The sequence below is a fragment of the Gopherus flavomarginatus genome, chromosome 20 (assembly GCF_025201925.1).
Source record: "Gopherus flavomarginatus isolate rGopFla2 chromosome 20, rGopFla2.mat.asm, whole genome shotgun sequence".
Taxonomy (NCBI): Eukaryota; Metazoa; Chordata; order Testudines; family Testudinidae; genus Gopherus; species Gopherus flavomarginatus.
In genome coordinates, this window is record NC_066636.1 from 20446753 (window position 1) to 20463479 (window position 16727).

The 16727-nt window shown below is 49.9% G+C and overlaps 1 protein-coding gene across 7 annotated transcripts in view; it reads left to right on the forward strand.

Moving 5' to 3' along the window:
- The window catches only part of LOC127038305 (perilipin-2-like), a 55042-nt gene that overhangs the window by 24470 nt on the left and 13845 nt on the right, over positions 1 to 16727 (forward strand). For 2 of the 7 annotated variants that reach the window (XM_050930881.1, XM_050930883.1), the window contains exon 7: positions 12139 to 12254. The exons of 3 other annotated variants lie outside the window; for them this stretch is intronic. In XM_050930881.1, coding sequence (XP_050786838.1) covers positions 12139 to 12254 — 116 coding nt within the window. Of the gene's footprint in view, positions 1 to 9528; positions 10434 to 12138; positions 12255 to 13344; positions 13879 to 16727 lie in introns of those variants that run through there. 2 more of the 7 variants (XM_050930880.1, XM_050930884.1) reach the window with 2 other exon arrangements.

Below are 16727 nucleotides of genomic sequence, written 5' to 3' on the forward strand. Positions count from 1 at the left end.
AGGGGTCAGATGGGGGAGGAGGAGTGCAAGGGGTTGCTGTGTCTGCTGGGAGCAGTGTGACTAGCCATGGTGCAGCGTACCTGCTCTCACTATCCAGGTCTGGTGGCAGTTACACCTCGCGTCCACATGAGGCGCTCTAATCCAGTGTTGCAGGGCTCTCCTGCAGGCCCTGTCTGAGCTCCCGGGACCAGCAAAGCAGCTTGTGGGAAAAGGATTCTGGGAGCCGAAGGGGATGATGGATTAAAGTGAATTCTTTAGTGTGGACTGGGCCTCTCTATGCCCAGCAAAGCTGTATCCGGACTGAGATGGAATGTGGGTTACACCCAAATTGTGTGTGTGTGGGGGGGGGGGGGGGGCAGGCAAGCAGTCACCTATCCAGTCCATTTCTGCAGGACAAGCCCTGATTCTGTGCCACATGGGACAGACGTGGCTGTTAAACTGCCCTGAAAAGGATTTCAGGCTGGCAGAGCATCAACACTGACACCTCTCATGGTCATGCTTCAGTGGCCGATGGCAATGGGTCAGGAAGGAATCTTTCCTAGCTGCTTCGCAAGCTACTGGGAGTTCCACTGAGGTGCATCATTCTGGGGGAGGGATAGCTCTGTGGTTTGAGCATTGGCCTGCTAAACCTAGGGTTGTGAGTTCAATCCTTGAGGGGGCCGTTTAGGGATATGGGGCAAAAATCTGTTGGATGATTTAATTGGGGATTGGAACTGCTTTGAGCAGGGGGTTGGACTAGATACCTCCTGAGGTCCCTTCCAACCCTGATGTTCTTTGATCAGGTCAGCCCAGTATTTGGGATGGCTGCTGCCTTGGCCAACACAGCTGAGATTGAACTGGTGAACCTCCAGAGCTAAAGGCATGTGCTGCTACAGCGTGAACTAACAAGCAAGCAAGTCCCATAAGAGATGCCCTTTCTTGGAGCTGGTGCAGGGAGACTAGTGGCGCTCAATGGATTCTATATGCACAACCAATGCTGGGAGAGTCTTCATCCTCCACTAGTGGTAGGTCCACATAACATAAAAGGTTTGAGGCTGCTATCTAGCAGGCTTCAGTTTGTTAGCTCAAACGGCGGTCGCTCATGCTCAGAGTATGGAAAGTCTAGGGTTCTAAGCCGGCTGTCAACCTAAATATGGTCAGTTACACATGAGCATCTGTACAGCAAGGATCTGACCCCCGAAGCCTTCTCCCAGCATGCAGAGGGGATGATGGGAAACCTGGGAGTGTGTAAAAACCCCAGAAGGAGCAGGCAGGGTGGGTTATCTTGGTTTTAAGGGTGTTCCAAAGTCAGGATCACGGATGTGGAGGAGGAAAGGGAGGGAGCAATCTGCCCATGGACATTACTCGTAAGTTAGCAAACCGTAGCTCTCTGTGGAGAAATTGACACGCTAGCGTGGGAAGGCGCTGCTGGGAGCATGAGGGCTCTTTGCTGCAATTTGAGGCATTCAGGAGAATAAACAACGACCCTGGTGGAGATGTAGCTTGCAAAGACTAAAAAGAGAAGCCCCCACATTCCCCACGCTTTCTACCCCGCTGCACAGAGCGAAGGAGCAAGAACCATTAAAGGCAGCAGGAAAGAGAAATTGAAACATGTTTTTCGGAGCAATGAAAAGAACTGCCTTTGTGCTGAGCTTTTAGTCCCAGCTGCATCTTGGGCCGGCTAGGATATTAATACTCAAAGGCATTTTAACAAAGCATTGAGCCTCTGTGGATCAAGATTCTTATATGGCCAGCTCCTTGGATGGTATAAACAGCACAGGAGTGGAGCTACAGACGATCCACACCAGCTTCAGTGGAGCTGAGCTGTGTTACAGCAGCTGGGGTGCTGGCCTGTTTTTCAGCCCTGCGTTTTTGACCCGGGCTAATCACAACCTTCTCCCCCAAAACAGGTGTTACCTCTGTTTTATGGCCAAGCAGAGGTAGCTTTACCAAGTCAGTGGCAGAGATAGAATCCAGGCGTCCTGACTCCCAGCTGAGCTTGCTGTAATTACTAGACTCCCCTGGCTTGATTCTTTTTTCACATCCCCCCCTGTAAATCAGGAGTAACTTCAGTGAAGTAGTAGAACCGCTGTGAAGCCAGGGCTCAGGCCCCATTGTTTTTAGTGGGATTATACCAGGGGAATTTGGCTCACTGCTTTCCCAATGCGGCGTTGTCTTGCAGCTTGCCGAGGAGAAATGATAGCACGTTGTATATCCTCCCCGTAACACATGGGTACAGATCCAACCATGAGTACTGCAGCAGTGACCTAGAATATTGTGTAATGGGATCGCTGCTTCCAGAGAAAGGTTAGTTGTTCTTAGGGATGGAGAAATATTGTGTCAAATATGAAGCGCCATGGCTACCTGGCTTAGCTCAGATGGGTGTGGCATGCATCCTTGCTGAGCCTGCGCTGCGATCGCTGGCTAGGAGGCATTGATATCTTTCCACTGGGGGAAAATATATATATTAAACATCAGTCTCTCCTTGGGCTGGAGATACTCTTGGATTTCACAAGCTTTGCAGAATCCTGCTGTGGTCAGTATGGTTACCGTGCAGTTATCAAACCAGCTGCTGTGCTCCACCCTAGAGGTGGCTGCACTTTCAGCTGTCTCTATAGATACAAACCAAGATTTGCAAAAGTAACCAGTGATTTGGGGAGAGACTCTAAAGGGGCTTGATTTGTCAGCGAGTGCTGAGTGCTCATCCTCTGGGAATCAGCCCCCTTATAGGGCATCTCAGAGTGGGACCTCCAAAAACAGAGGCACCCACAATCACTAGGTGTCTTTGAAAATGTTAGGCCCTGGGTTCTATTCCTGGCTTGGGAGGGGAAGTGGTGTCCAGAATAAAGGAGACTAGGAGTTTAAAACTCCTGGATTCTATTCTTGGCCTTGCAAGTAGATTTCCTGGGTGACGTTGGGCAAATCACTCTCCCGCTCAGTACCTCAGTTTCCCCATCCATCGGGCGTCCATACAGCAGACAATGTTCACTCTATCGGCCTCAGCCTGTGAAGCTCTTCATATACAATGGAAATTCTGCTCTGATTTCCCATGGCTCCCCATTTGTGCCAGTGAGGGCAGAATTTCAATTAGAGCTCATGTTCGTTATGGACCTGAGCACTGAGCAGCATTCTGTAGGGACCACATTTGCATGTGCTTAAGGATCTTAGATGAGATGAGACCAAACAATTTTATTTTGGGTTTTTTTTTTAAATCTTATGGTTTTAATCCGTTTGTTCTTAACTAACAGTCTATCGGGTATTGATATGGTCCCCGTGATCTCAGCATTTCACGCACACACACCCCCATGCGGGCTGCTATTCCCGTTTTACAGATGGGGAAATTGAGGCCCAGAGTGGTTTGGCCAAGGAATTTGTGGCGGAGGAGTGAATTGAGTGCAGGTCTCCAGAGCATCCTAACACTGGGCCAGGCTTTCTTGCTGCTCAGGTACCTGTAATTCCAGTGCTGCACAGTAGAAACATTCCTCATTCAGGTTGGCTTTGTAGGGTCATTGGTGTCATGAGCCCTTTTCCCCCCTCGCCACCAGCAGCCTTGGCCAAGGAATGTTAGGAATGTCCAGGTAGATGCTGCCCCACGGCCAGGAATCCGGCTGCCTTACTGCTGAGCAAACCGGATGCCCCGTTCAGCAGGGGGGAATATTTTAATTTTTGTTTCCTGCTTCCTGAGGCTGGCAAACAAACAGGGTGGCTTGTTGGGCAGGCAGCCTTTGCGCTGGAGCGTAGGGTAACCTGTGAACTGCCTTAGTGCAGTCTTAACCTCTGGGGGGCGGCGGGAGGGTTCGTAAAGCTGGGGGTGTCTTAGTGATTCTATTTTTTATTCGATTGTTTAGCTTTTCATCACCGCCCCTTTACAAAATGGGATTTTCCAGTGTAATCTAGATGGAGCTGGGACCATTAATACATTGATTGAAATGCCCTTTGATTGGAATCAATCAGGCCTTTGAACCTGCTGTCTAACCGTGTCCAGGCTAGGAAACCTTCTGCAAACCACAAACCTTAATAGCTACAGGGTTGTCAGGGGGTTGTTTCTCAGTTTCAGCATGATCAGAGGGTGCTAGTGGGCGTGGAGGTGAGCCCATGCACTGGGTGGGTCGCAAACGCCACTCACTCAAATTCGGCCTGGCCACCCCTCCGTCATGACAGGGGGCAGCCGCCCCAAATTTCAGGAGCGGGGTTGCACCCCCATGACTGAGTGGGAAGGCTCCCGCCCCACTCCCCGAAAGTTTGATGCCCGGGGGAGTAGGGAGAGGACAGCTGAGAACTGTTGCTCTAGAGCAGTGGTCCCCAACGTGGTGCCTGCGGAGCATCTATGTGCGCCTGCCTACTGGCCGCCGGGCAAGCAGCCGCCGAAATGCTTCCGAGAAGCGGCAACGTCAAGAAGTGCTGCTGCCAAAATGCCGCTGATTTTCAGCGGCGTCTCTTGAGGACACTGCTTCTCGGCGGCATTTCGGCGGCTGCTTGTCCAGCGGCCACGGTCCTCGGCAGCTAGCCGTCCGGCGCCCGCCACATGGAAAAGGTTGGGGACCACTGCTCTAGAGGCTAGTCTTCACTGCAACGACGACACCAAGTGATTGGGGGGTATGGCTAGACTGCAATCGTGGGGTATGAGCACCGCTTTGATTGGGCTAGCGCAGGTCCCAGAGCAGTGAAACCACAACCGCTGTTGCTAGCGAGGGCTGCATGCCCCGGATTGTTATTGTAGGGTTGCTAGTAGGGGCTGGGAGGCATGCACTGGCTTGTTACTGCGGGGTTGCTAGCGGGAGCTGGGCTGCACACAGTAGTGGACTGTTTTTGTAGGTTACTAGGAGGGACTGGGCTGCAGTGGCTGGATCGTTATTGTAGGGTTGCTGATGAGGGCCGAGCGGGGATAGGGTTGGTAAAACAAACAGCATCACTCTCCATGGTTGTTCACACGCAGCAGGGTGTCTTCAGCTTCCTTCCTGAGGAGCCCCCTGCAAAGCTAAACAACTGATGACAGGGCAGGGAAGGTGTGAACGGTCACATCCAGTCCCCTCCCCTTCTCTCAGTAGCCACCCAATGTGTAGATACAACAACAGGAAGCAACCCCTGCTCTCCCACCTCGCTGGTGCTATGCACAGTCAGGCTGCAGCAATGCCCAAGGGGGGTCGATGAGGGAGATAAAGCCCCTGCTCCCTCTCTGGGCAATTAAGCAGGTGCAATGCTGATGATCTGATCTTGACTGCTTGCCTTGGGAAGGCATGTCTGGAGTAACTCCCTCCCTGGGCTGCCGCTGAAGAGCGATGGCTCAACACTGGGTTCGGCCAAAGCTTTTAGAGCAAGTCTGGGAAACCAGTGCTGGTCGGGAACTGGCGTTTCCCTTGCAGGGGACAGTCCAGCATTTTTTGGGGGGGAAAATCCACTTCCATTTGGAACAAAAAGCAGAACTGTAGGAATTTTCCACCCAACAAAAATCCTGAAAAATGTTGATTCGGGATCGTTGGAACATTTCCTTTCACCCGTGTCATTTCAGCTCATTTTGATTTGCATTTCAAATATCAACTAGCCTAAACATCACATTAGAGGTAACAAAAATACTGTATTATTGTAATACGCTAATAGACTATGTCATCAGCGACTTGGATATTGGCATAGAAAGTGCGCTTATTAAGTTTGCAGATGATACCAAACTGGGAGGGATTGCAACTGCTTTGGAGGACAGGGTCATAATTCAAAATGATCTGGACAAATTGGAGAAATGGTCTGAGGTAAACAGGATGAAGGTTAACAAAGACAAATGCAAAGTGCTCCACTTAGGAAGGAAAAATCAGTTTCACACATACAAAATGGGAAGAGACTGTCTAGGAAGGAGTAAGGCAGAAAGGGATCTAGGGGATATAGTGGACCACAAGCTAAATATGAGCCAACAGTGTGATGCATTAACAGGTGTATTGTGAGCAAGACACGAGAAGTCATTCTTCTGCTCTACTCTGCGCTGGTTAGGCCTCAACTGGAGTATTGTGTCCAGTTCTGGGCACCACATTTCAATAAAGATGTGGAGAAACTGGAGAGGGTCCAGAGAAGAGCAACAAGAATGATTAAAGGTCTTGAGAACATGACCTATGAAGGAAGGCTGAAAGAATTGGGTTTGTTTAGTTTGGAAAAGAGAAGACTGAGAGGGGACATGATAGCAGTTTTCAGGTATCTAAAAGGGTGTCATCAGGAGGAGGGAGAAAACTTGTTCACCTTAGCCTCTAAGGATAGAACAAGAAGCTGTTGAAATTTTTCCAACTTGCTCTCTTCAAAACTAAGCAAGGCACTGGGGACCGAATTCTACTGCACTCCAAAGGCTATCGGAAGCATTTTGCCCTTGTCCTGTCTCTTTGAATGCTTGAAACCTTGAATTCCCCTTCTCCTTTAGTAGGCAGGTCTCCTCTTCGCCATGGCATCTCTGGCCTCCATTCCCATTGCTCCCATGTTAAGACTGCCTTTGCTGGCATTTGGGGAAAAAACTTGTTACCTTATTGAAATTTTGCTCATAAGCGTAGGTGGATGTGATGAAGCTGAGCTATTTCTCCTTCCAGGCAGCCAGGGGTTATTTCTCCAGTGTTTCTTTTCTGTGTTAAAATAATTTGTAAGCTGAGACTGAAATATGCAGCTCCTAAGAACTGCTGGAGTGGCAGTCCAATGGCCTGTCTCTGACAGCTGGGAGGATTTGATTTAATAGCCCCGCTTCCAAAATGCACCTTCCTCTGAAACAACTGGTTCTGGCCACTACCTGAGATAGGGGTGTGGCCTAGATGGACCATCGATCTGATCTGGGATGGCCGCTCCTCTGCAATGCTGTGTCAGGTGGGGAGATTTCTGGCTGGCTCCCCAACCTGTGCAGCGGTGGGGGCAAAAGACATATCTGGCTTTAAGACTAAGCTTGATAAGTTTATGGAGGGGATGGTATGATGGGATAGCCTCATTTTGGCAATTGATCTTTGATTATCAACAGGTAAGTATGCCCAGTGGTTTGTGATGGGATGTTTAGATGGGGTGCGATCTGAGTTACTGCAGAGAATTCTTTCCTGGGTGCTGGCTGGTGAGTCTTGCCCACATGCTCGGGGTTTCACTGATCGCCATATTTGGGGTTGGGAGGGAATTTTCCTCCAGGGCAGATTGGCAGAGGCCCTGGAGGTTTTTCATCTTCCTTTGCAGCATGGGGCACGGGTCACTTGCTGGAGGATTCTCTGCACCTTGAGGTCTTCAAACCACAATTTGAGGACTTCAATAACTCAGACATAGGTTAGGGGTTTGTTACAGGAGTGGGTGAATGAGATTCTGTGGCCTGCATTGTGCAGGAGGTCAGACTAGATGATCATAATGGTCCCTTCTGACCTTAAAGTCTATGAGTAACGAGTGTGTCACTGGTATAATTCCATTTTCTGTGTCCTGCCCCTTTAAAACTCAAGAACTTGCCAACCTGCAGGGACAGGCAGCTATTTTGGGAGGCGGAGTCCAGCAGTTTTTTCCTTTGCTCTGAATCTAAAATAAGTCAGTTGCACTGAAGGACACATTGTTGCATATGGAAAATACAGATCAGTTCATGCCCTGAAACGAGAGGATTTTAAAGTCCTCCTAATAATGTCCCAGCTTGTAATCACAGACTATGCAATGATTGCTACTCATTATTAAGGCCCTACTTGAATTACAAGATGATTGTCCAATAATTGCATCTGAGTTGCAGACAACACATAGAAAATAACGGAAAAGTAATAATTGACCTTTTTTAATTGTGGCATTTTGAAAAAGCCAGAGAAGACCTATTTGTTTAAGAAAAATTTGCTGGAAAAATGTAAACACTCAAGTACTATGTTATGCCTGCTAATTTTTTTTTTGAATACTAGACATTTTGCTGCAACTAGATTAGTCAATACGCAGGGCTGACAGCCCGAGCTCCAGCTGCTGTGGGGTTCTACTGTACTAATGGGGGGGGAAAGCGTGTGTTGCAAACCTAAAAATGTGTGCAAAATTGCGAACTGTGCAAAGTAAGCCAATTAAAATCAAATTTGCAGCAGAAGCCTAATATTACAGGATCCGCAATTTCCGCAGTATCGCAAATTAGGTAGGACCTTATTCCTGGTCTGTTAATTAGTATGACAGTAGTGCATAGAGCTCTAAAGACTGACTCCCTGTATGACGCCAATCGCCATCAGGTTCCCGTTGTGCAAGGTGCTGCACGTACACCATGTGAGAGACAGTAGGGAAGGTGTGACTCCAGCTGACTCTTCTCACCAGGCAGGGGCAGTAAACCCAGTAGGGGAGGGAATTTAAATGCCCTTTGTGCAATCCAAGGCAAGTACAAACCAAACAGGATCCTTGTACTATTAGCCGCCTCCCTGAGAGATTAAAAGCACCGCAGAAGCCGGGGGTTCTTGGCTGGGTTCCTAGTGGTTAAATATTGACCCACTCAGGAGGAATGGGAATGCAAACACTCAGGTTTCATGTTCTGGAAAAATATAGAGCTGCTTCTCCTACTCCAAAGAGGGGAGGGTTGGGAGAAGCCAGGCAGGAGCTGCCATGTAACTTGATATTAATGTGACCCTGTAGATGTGACCCAAACCAGGTGCTGGGCGGACATGAGCTTGCTAAGGTACTTTGCAGGCTTAACAAAGAGGCTGTAATCCACCCCCACACACCCCGTTGCATTGCAACTCGCAGACCCACACTCCTACAGAACCAGGGCTAGAACCTTGCTGCTTAGATGTGGCCATCTACTGTTTACCCCTTGCATACCCCTAAGTTTCACCTCACTTCAAAACGACTTGCTTACAAAATCCGACCTAAAAATACACAAGTGTCACAAACGCCATTACTGAAAACTCGCTGATTTTCTCCTCTTTACCATATAATTATAAAAGAAATCAATTGCAATAGAAATCTTTCACTTACATTTCAGTGTATAGCCTCTAGAGCAGTATAAACAAGTCATGGTATGAAATTTTAGTTGGTACTGACTTGGCTAGGGCATTTTAACCAGGCAGATATCGAGATGAGTCTATGCACCCCCGCAAAGACCTCTGTGTACCCCCAAGGGTATATATACCCCTGGCTGAGAACCATTGGTCTATGGTGCCCATTATAGTCTATGGAGACCCAACCACTAGACCCAACCACCAAGCCATGGTACTGAAGCTATGCTAGGAGATATTTCTAGTTTCAGATACAGACGCTCCCCAATTTATGCACGCGTTCCATTCCAGAATGCCTTGCGTAAGTCGAATTTTGCGTAAGTCAGGAACGTATACCCAACAATTACACCACAAAAAAAAAAAAGCTTACGGAATTTTTTCCGTAAGTCCGGATTTGCGTAAGCTGGGTCTTGCCTAACCCAGGGAGCATCTGTACGAGAGTGATCCATTTATACAAATAGGATGATCACACTCAGTAGATTATAAGCTTTGTAATGATACCTTACAAGAGACCTTTTGCATGAAGCAGATTTTAGTTACGTTATAGTCACACTCATCAGCATACTTCCAGAAAATCATATAGATTGCAATGTCCTCCTCCTGAACTTATTGCCAGAGACTTGCACACTGACCATGGCGGAAGCAGCATACCTAAAATTAGTTTGGGAGGCAGGCAGATCGCCCTGTGAAGCAATCCAGCCGAGCTGGTTAACAATTGCAGAGTGGTTTTGGCCCCACAGACAGGGGACGGGATGGAATTTTGCCAGCTAGCTCTGCATTAAGAAGCGTAGCTTCCTGGAAGGGGCAACGAGGTAGGTTGGAAGGGCAAAGGTCTGCGATGAAAGAGCGGCCGCCCAGATCAAAAGACGTGGGCCTGCTGCCCTTGCTGACAGCACAGCGTCCCAGCAGGGACAAGAAAAGGGATTAAAACAAGGGATTGAATAAATAAATCACAAACCAGCTCCCTCATTCAGGGAAGAGAGCCGAGCAGAGGGAAGAGTGACTAGATCAGCTGCGGGCTTTGTCTGGAGGCCACTTCAGGCTGGGGAGTTCAGTATGCCCATCCTGTTCCCGCAGGGGAACAGAGCTTAGCGGAGATCTTGCAGCTGAAGAGCTGATAGATTGGGGATAACGTCAGATGGCGTGAGGTCGTTCTTTTGAAGGACAAACGAATCGGTGCTGGATGCTTGCTGGAAGTTGTTACGAGGCCCGTCAACTCGGAAGAGCCGTGTCGAGAAGGGCTGAGGGGGCCAAGCGAGGAATGCTCCAATGGGAGTTTTCACGTAGCCTGAGTTGGTGGCAGCATCAGCAATGTATGAAGTGGCTTGAGGCAGCTGGTCATGCTAACCTCCTTCACTAGCTATATTCTGCAGATCACAAGGAGCTGGGTCATCTGTTTGATTTAGCTATTGCTTCCCTTCACATAGCCTACTAGGATTTGTGTAACCTCATCTAAGGGTGTCCACACAAGAAAACGATGCCAGGGTGATTTAAAAAAAAATGATTTCCTTAACCCTTGTGTGCAGGCTTTTATTTTGGATTGAAACTGGGTTTATTTTGGTTCAGTTTGTCAATTAAGAGCCACTTCAGTTTAGCTTAAACCTGTTCCTAAACCAGATTAAGAGCGTCCACACAGGGGATTTGTGCCAGGTTAACTCAATCTTTTTAAACTGGTTTAAATTAATTTCTTGCATTCAGACAAGGACTGTCTAATCTATCAGATGAATGCTTTATCCTGCACTCGTAGCTTGCTGGGTGTGTCTGTCTAACCTGTCTAGCAACTAGCTCCTTTGGCAACATCTTGCAAGATATCTTTAACATTAAATCCATCTGTGACACACACCCCCATCCCATCCCATCCGACTGTATTTCATAGGCACAGTGAATGGTTAAAGCCCATCAACTGTTGTCGGAACAAAAATATGGAAAGAGAGAGACATACAAGAATGTCACTTTGGAACTGTGGAAGCCTAGCCTAGTGGTCACATGGTCTCTGTGTCATAGGCCCTATACTGCTAAAAGCTAGTGGAGATTCTCCCATACCTCAGAGTGCTGAAGCTTTGAACTGAGAAGAAACATAGCCCAGTGGTCATAATATCATGTGTGTCATAGGCCCTGTGTTGCTAATAGCTGGAGGAGATTTTCCCGTCACTCAGATGGCAGAAGCCTGTGTTTTTGGAGCAGGAGCACTTGAGTTATGTTTATCCATGTGCTGTGGTGTTCCAAGCAGCCATGGGATGTTGTACGGTGTCAGATGTGCAGCCCTAAGTAGCCACGAAGTTGTTCCATCAGCTGGCTATGAGTGCAGTTCTGACAGCCAGAGCGCTTCCCAGAGGAGATGGGTGGGGTGTGGGCAGGTAATGGGACCAGGGTCAGGTTGCAGGTCTGATCTCTCAGGAGTCAGCTTCCTGCCACGCTCTTAATCCCTACGGGAGAATCAGGCAGTGGGTGGCACAAGGAAATAACTCGTTGCCACCGGAGATGAGCCCTGCAGGACTGAGCGCTCCCTGCGTAAGAGCGAAGGGAAGGGGATATTGGAAAGGAAATGCGTAGATGACCAGATGCATCCTCTACTTCCTGGAGGGTGAGGATGGGGGCAGCGTTTGCTCTGGCTGCATTTCTCCCTTCCCAAGTTTTGGGGATGGAAAATGCAACGGGGCCTGATCCTGCAAGGAACCTCCAAATTAGGGCTATGAAGTTGGCTCCTGGGAAAAGCCCAGCCAAGTTTGAGAGAGTCTCTTTAGGATGTCCATGGGGAGATAGAGAGAGAGAGAGACTGTGATAGCTGCATAGGTACCAGGCACACTTACATGCTACGGTGATCGTCATTATAGAAAGCCCTTGGACCTTGTTTGCAATGGATGTTGGTGCAAACCTCTAAGCACTGTTTACATTGGGGAGAAGCTGCACCAGTGCAAAATCATGTTGCACCCGTGCAAACTGTCTGCACGAGGGGGTCGCAGCTCCAGATTCCAGTTGCAGGCATGGGCTTAGAGTCGCTAGTTGTCCGTGGCACTAGATTTTGCAAAAGGACCAGGTTGCCAAAGGCGCTCTGCTCCAAGCAGCTCCCGTACTCGTGACACTTTTCCAAAGCCCCCGGCACTAAACTCCTTGGAAAATCTGCTCCTCGGAGTCGCAGCGGGAGCTTGGAGCCCTTTGGAAAATGTGGCCCTCGGTTAGGGCCCCAATTCAGGGACCGCATCTGTACTCTTCACTCCATTTCCAGACAGGCGTGTGCTTCAGTCACTGTTCATCAGGCCTAGGGTCCGTCTGCAGCGCCTCTGGCAGCTGTCTAGACGTCGCATTGATGCTCAGGCTCTGGCTTTCGAGACCCCACCCAAGGTAGGGTGACCAGACAGCAAATGTGAAAAATCAGGACGGGGGTGGGGGGTAATAGGAGCCTATATAAGAAAAAGCCCCCAAAATCAGGACTGCCCCTATAAAATCGGGACATCTGGTCACCCTAACCCCAGGTCTGAGAGCACCAGCTCCAGCCCCAGTCGCGACATCTCCAAGGCTATTTTTAGCATTGCTGGCGAACCCAGGCTGGGAGGCTCGCTCCAAGATGCAGTGTAGATGTTGGGGGGCCAGTCCCTCCTGGTGCCTCAGTTTCCCCATCGTCAGCAGGGTAATGACACCCCTCTTTGCAAAATACTTTGAGAGCTGCGTCTTTTATAAGAGCTTATTATTATTCCCCACCGTCACCTCCACCACCGTGTTACCTAAACTGCTCCTCCATCCTTGCCTGTGATGAGCGGTTTATTATTAGCATGGCCCTCTGCTGAACAGTAGGGCATGAGCCACTGATCTCAGCTACCTTCCTGCCATAGCGGGATCATTAAGGAAGCAAAGGCCTCTCTGTTCTCAGTGGCTCCCGCTAATCGTGTTATCCACCTGCTCATTGTATTCTTGCCAGAGCTGAAGTGACAAGAGCCATGTGTCTGGGGAACAATTCCTTGTGGGGCTGCTGCTGAGTCCCCTGGCATATGGCAACTGTCCCTGTCTCCCCACTCTGGGGTCCCCTAAGGTCCTGGCAGGTTGTTGAAGTCAAAGGCAGCCTGCCAGTCCATTCAAGCTCAAGCCCTCGCTTGGTTTCCTAATCGCTGAAAAACGCAGCCTCAGTCCCAGTCTGTGCAAACGAGGCCAGGGGGTGCAATTATCCAAAGCCCTTTCCAATCCGCGGGGTGGCCCCTCCATTGTTTTAGTTCCCGGAGGGGCTGTGGGAAAGCCCCCTTGCAAAGCAGAAACCAATCAGACGTAAGCCGCTCACACATTTAATACGGCGCCCCCCTGTTGCACTGCATGAAGCTGTGGTCTCTGTCACACCTGCCTTCAGCAGGTCCAGTGGCATGAGGGGTTATTTTGCAGGTAGCGCTGGAGGTGGGCTGCAATATTAGCAGCCTGACCTCCCAAAAATGCTCTGTCTCTGCAGGTGTGGTGCACCTCCTGCACACCGGCTGAGCTGCTCATGCTAGAGTAGCATTATCCCACATACCCACCGCCAAGTAAATTCCCCACAGCTGTTAGCCGTGAGCAGCCTGATCCGCAATCTTGGAGTCTGTTAATATCGAAGCAGTTTACTAGTAGTAATAATGCAGACAGCATGACCTAGTGGATAGCGTGTAAGTTTGGGGTGCAGGAGACTTGGGTGTGTTTCCCTGCTGTGCTGCAGGCTCCCTGCATGTCCTTGGGTGAGACAGTAAAAAAAAACCCCAAAAACCTCTGTACTTCAGTTTCCCCATCTGTGAAATGGGAAGGACAATATTTCCCTTCCTCCTGGGTAAATGCATTAAAGTTCAGGAGGTGCTCAGATACCATGGTGACAGGACAAGCTTATAACGAGGTAAACTTCACAGGCATCTGTGGTTGCTCAAGGAGGGTCCAGGGGCTAGGGTACTAGCCTGAGACTTTGGGGGCCAGACTCAGTTCCCTGCTGTGCTACTGACTCTGTGTGCCCTTGGGCAACTCACTTAGTATTTAGACTCCTAATTCGCATTTAGGATCTGGGAACTTTGTCTCTTTGCCTCAGTTTCCCCAAATCTAACATCTCTGCCCTGCTCCACAGATGGTGTTCTGAGGGTAAATGCATTGAAAGTCTTGAGGTGCTCCGATACTGTGGGTAATGGGATCATGAAAGGGCCTGAGATAGATAACCTCATGCTCAGGGTATAGCTCTGGCCTCTGATGGGATCAGGAAGAAATGTCCCCGGGAAGCAGGTTCTCTGGCACTTTCCTCAGGAGCGGCTGAGGCTGGCCGCTCTCTGTGGTTCTGATTCAGGCTGGCAGTTTCTGTGTCCACCAACTTCTACTAAGTCTGAGAGAATCTCAGGTCTCCTGCTGCTCCAAAATGGGAGGAGGGCAGGAGGGAAAGCTGACGGTAACAGCATCTTCCAAGTGACCGAAGGTTTCCCCCGCATGAATCAGATGGAGCTCCAGGCTGGCAGCCTTCAGCGCCCTAACACGTTAGTGACTCAGAGGGTCATCTCTCCCTCCTCCAAGTGCTTATTCCAGGAAGAGGCTAATTGTAAGAGAGGCAAAGAGCCCTTTCAGCTCATTAGGGAAACTGAATGTCTTGGAGATAGTTCCATCACGTGGCACTTGGATCCACCTTCTGTTGCTGGGATCCAGTTTCTACCAGGGCCGCCCAGAGGACTCAGGGCTCCTGGGGCAAAGCAGGGGAGATGCGGTGCTTGTACTCACTCGATGGCAGTCTGAGTCTTTGGCGGCATTTCAGTGGCGGGGGGCCTTTCAGTCACTCCGCGTCTTCGGCAGCACTGAAGGGCCCCCTGCCGCCAAAATGCCATCAAAGACTCGGACCACTGCTGGGCCAGGGCTCACTGGGCCCCCTGTGGGGCTCAAGACAAATTGCCCCACATCCCCCCCCCACCCACAGTCTGGGCAGCCCTGGTTTCTACCTTGGAGCCATGCTGGCTTCAATGGGCCAGAGATGGCTGCTCTTAGAAATTCAGTCAGTACAGATTGGGTAGCAGGTTGTTAAAGTGCTAGCCTGGGGGATGCTGTAGACCTCAGTTCAGTTCTTTGTTCTGCTGCACACTCTGTGTGATTTTTAGTTTCTCTGTGCCTCGGTATCCCATCTGTACAATGGGATACTGTCTATCCCTCAGTGGTGCTTAGCAGGCCTCATCGCTGCAGTGTCTGAGAGCACCTCAATATCTTTATTTTATTGATCGTTACGACACCCTCAGCAAGAATCCTGTCTCCTATAGCAGTGAGCAGCACGCGGTGTCCTGCAGCTCTGTGGGCCGCTGTCCAGCCCCATGGGGGCCTGGTCCGTGACTGAGCTTGCCAGGTGCTAGGGCAAGGGTGGGCAACCTGTCAGAAATGGGGTTCCGAGTCTTCATTTATTCACTCTGATTTAAGGTTTTGCGTGCCAATAATACATGTTAACGTTTTTAAAAGGTCTCTTTCTGTAAGTCTATAATATATAACTAAACTGTTGTTGTATGTAAAGTAAATAAGGTTTTTAAAATGTTTAAGAAGCTTCATTTAAAATTAAATTAAAATGCAGAGCCCCCCGGACCGGTGGCCAGGACCTGGGCAGTGTGAGCGCCACTGAAAATCAGCTTGCGTGCCGCCTTCGGCACCCGCGCCATAGGTTGCCTACCCCTGTGCTAGGGCAATCCAAATAATCAGTAAAAATCCAGGGTTAGATGCCTCCATCCACAGCCAGTGGCACTAGCAAGGCAGATGCCGGGCTGTGAGGAAGGGGAGGGCGAGGAAAAGGGGCTGGGGGAGTGAGAGAACAGGACAGGGATCTGCAGAGAGCTCAGGTTGGAGCTGGCCCACGGGCAGAGGCCGTGCACTAATGAACCCCAGCTCCTGATGGGAGGCCCGAGGTGTGAGAAGTTAATGAAGCAGGAAGGGGCCCGGGGTGTCTCATTTCCCCTCTGGTTAATTAGCTTTCTGGGCTAAGGGTTCCCCGTGAGCTTTTATCGCACAGGACGTTCTGCCCTGTTTCGCCATCGTCCCAACAGGCGTGCAGTCAAAGAGCCCTTAATCCCCTGTGTCCCGTGGCACTTGTTCACACACACTTGTGCTGCGTGAGGTCAGCTGCTATCCCTGACCGCCAGCTCTTGTGCCTATTGAAGCAAAGCTCCTGGCACAGCTGAAGTCAGGCCAGGCTGGGGGTTTAAAGCGACCTTGTGTCCATGTGGCTAAGGGTGTCAGACAGCAGCTGTGGGTTTCGGCTACAAGGACCTGATTCTGCTTTGCATCTTGTTTCCCGCTCCCTCCCCCCTCACCCCCAACCCTCCTGATAGCTCCGATTGAGGGCAGGGGATTTAAACAGGATGGATGGTTTTGTGGTTAAAACATTGCAGTGTGATTCAAGGTACAATTCCTGGCCCCAGACTCCCTGTGTGTGACAAGTAACTCACCGTGCCTCAGTTTCCCCACCTGTAAGCTGGTGAGAACAGTCCTTCCTTTGTGTGTCGTGTCTGTGGTGATTGCAAGCTCTTTGGGGCAGGATTGCTATTATGGATTCCTGGGCAGCGCCTGACACAATGGGGCCCCAATCTCAGTTGGACCCCTGCGATGTTACTGATCTACAAAGAATGAAGCTCTAGCTAGAAGTTTCATTCTGGCAGCTACCTCAGCTTCTGGGGTGTGGGTTCCTTCCTTCTTCCACTGAAGAATCTGGTGCTGGTCAGTGCTAGAGACGGGACATTGGACTAGGCAGACACTGGGTCTGATCCAGGCTGGCGTTGCCTATGTCTCTGTGTATCCGCGGCATAAGACCTTCAGTTCCAGACAGCCTCTCTTTGAAGCCATGGGGCCCACCAGAAGACGAATGGC